A 7,603-nucleotide genomic window follows, 5' to 3' on the forward strand; every position below is an offset into this window, starting at 1 on the left:
CATCCCAGAGCAACGGAGTAGCAGCAGTCCAAGGACAGAAAATGCTGTGAAATCTTTCCCGCAATAGCTTCGTATTTCATGCGAGAAATATTTGCGTAAAATGGATTGGATTTTCCCAGGATGTGCTTTCACGTAAAGAGCTGTCTAGAATATCGCATGACGGTTAATCAATGAGGAATGCCGACTAGTTTTTGCCATCGGGGTTAACGCAGAAAAGCTGCAAGATGAAGAAACAGTTCAATCGAATGCGACAACTCGCTAACCAAACGGTGGGCAGGTAAGCCTGTCTCGTTTTGACATTTCGAAATTCGTTGCGCTTGTGCAAAGTGAACTCGCGCGGAATGCCTTCATGTCCTGTCAGGATTAATCATCTCTTGTGGTATACAAATGTATTGTATGTCCAATGCAATTGGTGTTCCAATACATATAGGCTATTTTCAGATCATTAGATGGATGTGGTTTGATGGAATCTTATGAGCGAGGCATATTCTTTGACCGGCGTGGATGACGAAAAGAATCTGTCATGGGCTGTATACTGTCACTCGTTGGCTCCCTGAAGACTGTGGGCCAGCATCTGTATAGATCACTGTATTCTGTAGGGTCAGCGACTGTTTTGGCCGCGAATAATTAAGCAACAAGACAAGTGCAAATGTCGCCAAGGGGTGTGGCATCTCAATCCTCGGAGATGGCCATCTGCGATATTGATCGGACGCAGTGGAGTAAGGCTATGGAGTGCGTGCGTGTGTGTGTGCGTGTGCGTGTGTGTAGCCTGTGTGTGTGTGTGTGCCCACTCTTATGTGTTTGATTTTTACATTGGCTACAACCGACTTTTTTTCGCAAATCGCTCGAAATATCTCATATAATTAAGCTTCCTGCACGTTTACTCTGAAAATGCTTGGAATCAAGAACCAAGGCTTGGAATCAGAAATCATTCCTAGTTTATGTCAGCCTCGACTTGTCTCAGTAAACGCCTCAGATGTAAAATGTATTCAGAGTAAAATGCTGTGCTGGTTTGAAGGTTTGACAGAAATGTTAATTTGCAAATATCCTGGTATGTTGAATTTGGTAGGAAATCTGAAATATCTGGCAGGGATGTGCCAGTTGTAAAATCCTGAAATAACACAATGCATTGTAGGTGTGCATGACAGCACAGCCAACAATGTCAGTAAATGTGTAAATGCATGGGTAGGTTCCCATGACAACTGTACCACTGGGAATGTGTGTGTTTGTTTGTGTGTGTGTGTTGCTCTATATTGGTGGATTATTATTCTTTTTTGAAACGGATATTGTATTTATATGGAATTTCTTAGTTTAAATTGGTGAAGGAGGCTTTTGTGCATTTGCATTTAAATTTGTGAATAGCCGTTATTCATGGCGGATATTGTTGCATAGCTTAGGCTTTTGACAAAACTGATGTTTATCACATTTAGATAGAGGCAGCAAGATTTGAGCCATCTCATGAATGCCACTTGACATTTCAATAATGTTGATCACTAGATTGATCACTAAATCTACAAGCCTTTCTCCTCCTACTTGTCGAGCAAGAGGCCTTTAAAGCCTAGTTCACATTTAAAATCCATTTTTCATTGTCCTTAGAAACACTCTCCAAGCAAGACTGGCAGGTCTGCCATCATTACATGCCATGTCTCGTTTACTACCGTGGGGATCAATACAAATGATGTTGACTCTCAATTCCTTCCCCCTAGCAGAGCAGAACAGATCAGATCTATTCTGTATAGTGGTGCTGTGTGGTGAAATACTTAAATGGAGCTTTGCTGACACCTCTGAGACCCCTAGCCATGACACAGCATATTTCAAACATACACAGCCATGACTCAGCATATTTCGGTAGGCTACTCAGTCTCAGTGTGGCAGGAAGCTCCCACTTGAAAGCTTCCATATGTGACACGGGCAGTTTTCTGGCTCACCGTTTCGTTTTACACTGCTGTACGAGTCCGCCGCAATCCTCACCGCGCATGTAACATGCTCAGGAATGCCCCCGTTTTTTGGGGGGATTCCCTTGTTAGTTTGGGAATCCGGAAGTTTCTGGATCTCGTCCATCGGACGTGCCTGCCATTGGAGTCTAGCCCTCTTCATTAGGTGTGTTTATGTGTGTATTTCCACATCAATGTCTATGTCTATGTGTGGGTGTTTGGTGTTTCTCACTGTGTGTGTGTGTGTGTGTGTGTGTGTGTGTGTGTGTGTGTGTGTGTGTGTGTGAGAGAGAGAGAGAGAGAGAGACTGTTTCTGTGCATACACGGTTGTATCACTTGCCTGGCAAGGAACCTGAAGCCTTCACCTATCCAGGCGTGGCATGATCTCTCTCTGAAATGGGATATACCCCAACACGCCCTCACGGGAGGAACAGACACCAGGGGCAATTAGTGCCATTCAGTGGCCAGGGACACCAGCAGGCATCCACAGCTGAGAGCGCTGGCCTCGCAAAGGCCTGGCACTGCAGCGACCCACCGGCTTGTGATGCTCTATCGCAGCCATATGCCTGAACCTCTACACTGAGTCTGTTTCTCAGTAGGCCCCTCTGAAAAGATGCTTTAAAGGAGCTTAAAGGAAACGATTTTTACATGGAGCTTGTGTAATCTGCGTTGTGTTGAACCTGCGTGATTCAGCCCTGCACACGCCCGGACTCAAACCCGCGAAACAGCAGCACCTCGGATCAGGAGGCGAGCACGCTAACAATTGAGCCAATAGCCCAGGCTACTAGCTCGCAAGCCAGCAGCACTCTTGAGGCGTCGGCCAAAGCACTATCTTGAATAATGTGCATATGAAATTCCAGGACCATATTAGATTAATGCATTACTGAACTGTGAATAATCACTCAAGATAACAATGTCTGCTGGAAGTACTAGTGTGACATCTATATGTAGTTTATATACAGTAGCTTATCCGTGAGTGAGTTGAATGTGAAGTATTTGGTGGTGATGTTTGCAGCATGAAATATACTGCAAAAATACATTTATCATTTATGTTCATTTCTGCTCCCAGTTTTCATGAGTTGAAGTAAAAGACCTACTAAAAGGCCAACACCCACTGACGGCAACATTCACGTCTATGAATTTGACACTCAAGAGAAGAAACTTGGTGTCACTTGACGCGCGCCAGACACTGCCAGTGGGCGATGGCCTTTACTATGCACTCAAAAGGTTTATTTTTTCTCAAATGTGGTATTAGTGAACACTCCACCTTCACATTCAGTTCACAGACAATTGCACTTGTGGATTTCCCTACAGTTGCGTTAACATTACATTTACATTTATCAGACACTTTTATCCAAAGCGACTTACAAATGACATTCTCCCCAGAGCCACTCAGGATTAAGTGCCTTGCTCCAGGGCACAACGGTTGAAGCCAGGAATTGAACCCACAACTTTTCAGGCTACTGCATACTAGCCCAATTCCTTAGCCATGCGCTACCACTGCCCCAGTATTTGTATGGACTCTCAAAACTTGTGACATCAGTGACACTGTGTTGTGTGATGAAACTACTCTTTAGGGTAGCCTTTCATTATGACCAGTCCAAAAAACATCTGTGCAATAGTCATGTTTTTTAATCTGCATCTTTTGAAAATTTCAGAGAGATAACCCTTTTGTGTGTGTATAGATGAAATATCACATATTTTACTTGAATTCATGAAAACAGGAACGAAAAGAGAAGTGATGCAATAATGTTTTCGGACAGTATAGTAAGTGTGGATTAACATTTACAAAATCACACATAGAGGAGTGTGACGTGCAAATCCTGTTAAAGCCCCAATTTGCTAAACCATTCACCTTCTTAAATGACTAATCTCTCTACTAGATAAGATGTAGTTTGGCGATGAGCCATTTTGATTCCAGTTAAACATCTCCTCTTCTCTTACACAAGCATCCCAAATGATGTGCTTATGTTATTAATCCAGTGCAAAGCTGGACAGATTTGTGACTCTGCCACACGGTCGCTCGTCTTTATTTAACAAAGTTGAAGCGGGGTTGTGGTATAATCCACATCATCTTATTTTTTGTGAGTGTGTGTTTTTTTGTAATATATGGCCCATTCATAATTTGGTGTGGTGGTGGTTTTGTTCTGTCAATGAATCTGTCAATGACAAAGCCTTGTGGGCAACTTTTCAGAACACTAAAAATAAGCAAAACATCATCCTGTGTTTGTGGTTGAAATATGTTCATGCCATTTCCTGGCACCCAGTCATTTGGCAGACGTCTTCAGATATGCTACGCTTTATGATTTTGATGCCTCAGATTTTATTTCTGAATTATACTTGTTTTTTCAAGCAAGGGGGAGATGGATTATATTAGGTCTCTGGTAACTAAACCATTGGAAAGATAAATACCCCCAATGTCCCCACTGTTTGTTTAGTTCATGTCAGTGGTACAGGTCCATATGTGTATGTCTATTGTGAAGACAGCTACCCTGACCTAAGATCAGCAGGATTGGCAAGGAGTGAATGGGCCAAATTTCTATGATAAAGGAAGTACTGGTATTCCATTTCACTCAAACATCCCTACTACTGAACACTGGGTGCTTGACCCTCAAGAAATATCATATGCACTTGTTTAATTCAGTTGAATTCAGTTCAGTTTTATTTATATAGTGCTGTAACATAAAAGTACTTGTCAAGGCATTTTACACGGCCCAGCTTCCCAGCATCTCTTGCCCCTCAGGGTCGTTGGTAGCTCTGTTGTCCACTGCAGAGACAGATGGGCACATGGCAGTGTCCTTCAGGGGTAGAGTTACCCCTGGCGAGGCTAAAAGCAGACTGTTATTCCCCCTCTAAATGCCCCCAGCCTATCCCCTCCCCACCCCCACCACCCCATCCCTCTCTCTACACCAGCACTCTAGGCACACACACACACACACACACACACACACACACACACACACACACACACACACACACACTCGTTTGTGTGGCATCTCCCCTGTCATCTGATGGGCATGGGTTTGGTCAGTTGTGGAGGTATTAAAGAACTATCAACTTTATTGAAGGTCTGAGGTTAGTATGCACACATGGAATGCCATGATCCCAACCAACAGGGGATGACCATAACGTAATCTAACTTATTTTAGATTACCCTCGCATTAGAGAACATACTTGTAAAATCCCGAACAAGCATTCCCATGTTTAATATGTGCTAAGATCCTCTTTTTTAAGATCTCTTCACAAACAGTCTTCGCCGGCTCACTGGGTCGCATGGGAGTGCACAGTCTGCAGCTCACGCTGACAAGCTTGGCCAGATTTCTTGGATGGATGGGCAGTCTCGTATGGAAATCCAAACAGTCCCTTGCCTTGTGATTAATGTTCTTGTAGCTGTGTGTTCAGGTCTGTGTCTGCTTGATTAATCTCTTTGCCTGGGTGCCATTAGGGATATAAATTGTGGGGCCGTGGTATTATCCATGGCAGTGTGAGGTGAGCTGAGATGAGTTATATGTGGTATTTGTCCTCAAAATGCCAGCATTGTGTGTTTGATTTCCAGTACTGATTGAGAAGTTTCCTGTACATTCATTAGTGATCTGGGAATGTCTTATGAAAGTGTCATGTCTTGCTCAGTTTATGGTTAAATTCTGAGAGAGAGAGAGAAAGAGAGAGAGAGAGAGAGTGTGTGTGTGTGTGTGTGTGTGTGTGTGTGTGTGTGTGTGTGTGTGACTGAACCCTCATGTATCCCCTATGCAACCTAACACACACACACACAAACATTTTAAATAAATATACTCTTTATTTGTTTACACTTAGCATGAACATGTATGTATCTCAGCTTGTGTAGGGGATGCATAAGGAATCACTCACACACACACACACACACACACACACACACACACACACACACACACTAGATGTACACTAGGTAGCTTTCCCAGATCCCAGCAGTGTGCACACTTACAGTGCACACATGTGTTCCTTTTCCCCACCCCCACCAGGCCTTGTTTGCCTTCATCTTTCCTCCTCTCCTCTGTATCTCTCTCTCTCTCTCTCTCTCTCTCTCTATCCCTCCCTCCCCCACTCTTTATTTTCTCTGCGTCTCTGTTCTCTCCATTCATTCATTCATGTAGCCAGTGTCATATAGAGGAATAGACAGATGTATCTCTCTCTCCTCCTTGCTCTCTCTGATCACCACTCTCTCTTCTCTTTCTATCTGTCTTTCTCCCCCTTTTTCTCTCTTTCCCACTCTCTTTTTTTCTTCCCTTCTCTCTCTCTTTCTCTCTTCCTTCCTCTCTCTCTGTTTTTCTCATCTTCCTCCATCTTTAACCCCCCACTCTCTCCCTCTCTCTCTGTGTCTTGTGCAGAGAGAGAACATGCAGTAGAGCTCAGTAGACAGTCATTATCCTCACACACACACACACACACACACACACACACACACACACGCACACACACACTTACAGTCAGTGACTTAATCGAAAGTGGGCCTTTTCCCACAGCGATTAAAAGCCATCACGCCTTCATCCTCTCTCCCCTCTCCTACTCTCTCTCTTTCGCACTCTCTCACTCTCTCTCTCTCCCGCCTTTTATCCTTTATCATTTTTTCTTCTCTCTCTTTCTCTCTCTTATGCTCTCTTTTCTCTACTCCTTCCTTTTCTCTGCTCTCCTCCTCTCTCCCCTCCCCTCTCCCTCTCTTTTTCCCCTCTCCAGGCCTACGGGAATATGATATAATAATCTCCCTGGTCTTATTGAATTACCGAGGCCTAATGGTTAGGTCCAGTAACATAACGGGTGTAAGGCAGAGAGCATTGAGAGGGACTCACTTGTATTAGGAGGTTAGACTCCTCCGAGTGCTAATGCTAGCCTGGGACGCTGAGACCAACTTTAGCTTTCCAGATACTCTGGAATTTCCAGTGAGAAATTCCCATACATTTCCCTCCATAGACACCCCTATCTATAGAGTGTGTGTAAGCCGGACAGGGATACTACATACTGTGGAGGAAGATTCCAGAATGCTTGTCAAGGGCAGTTCTAGAACTCCCCCACCCACACCCCAGCACTCTCCCCAAGGGTTCTTGAAGGTGCCACACCCAACTGCTTTCGGCTTCTCAGCTGTTTGTGGTGACAGTACCACTGATAAAAGAGGGGGGGGGGGGGACTCCAGGCTGTATTCTTCTACTGGTTTACTGTTTTTTTTAAAAGCTGCATTTCACACTCACTTGAACTCATTATGTTTAGAGGGACACACATACATAACACACATGCACACGCACACACGCACACACACACATACACACACCGTTTGTGCGCGCGCGAGCGACAGAAAGAGAGAGTGAGAATTTGATGCATGGGTGGGACTATTACTAAATACTGCATGTTTGTGTTTTGAACAAATGGAGAAATGGGCATGACAGAATGGCATCCCATAATGCACCTCTCCCTGTGAGTAAGGCCTGGTGGTCCCACCCCACTAAGACAGTGACGTCAGTGACGTCCACCACACCTTTCCTGAGAGGCTGCGAGTGGACGTCATTCACTGCCAGACACACTGCACTGCCCAAACCATTCACACCCCTTAGGAAAACACACTAAACAGTACAGGTCATCTTTCTCCAGATCACTGTGGCTGTGAATCAAACTGTCTGTCTGTCTGTCTGCCTTTCTCCCTC

General features: G+C 44.4%; 1 protein-coding gene across 1 annotated transcript in view; it reads left to right on the forward strand.

The window, feature by feature from the left end:
* The window catches only part of LOC121700752 (rho GTPase-activating protein 44-like), a 79,575-nt gene continuing 71,972 nt past the window's right edge, over positions 1–7,603 (forward strand). The window contains exon 1 of the mRNA XM_042083958.1: positions 1–277. Coding sequence (XP_041939892.1) covers positions 225–277 — 53 coding nt within the window. The 5' untranslated portion in view covers positions 1–224. The remainder of the gene's footprint in view (positions 278–7,603) is intronic.

The sequence above is a fragment of the Alosa sapidissima genome, chromosome 24 (genome assembly GCF_018492685.1).
Source record: "Alosa sapidissima isolate fAloSap1 chromosome 24, fAloSap1.pri, whole genome shotgun sequence".
NCBI classification, from domain to species: domain Eukaryota; kingdom Metazoa; phylum Chordata; class Actinopteri; order Clupeiformes; family Clupeidae; genus Alosa; species Alosa sapidissima.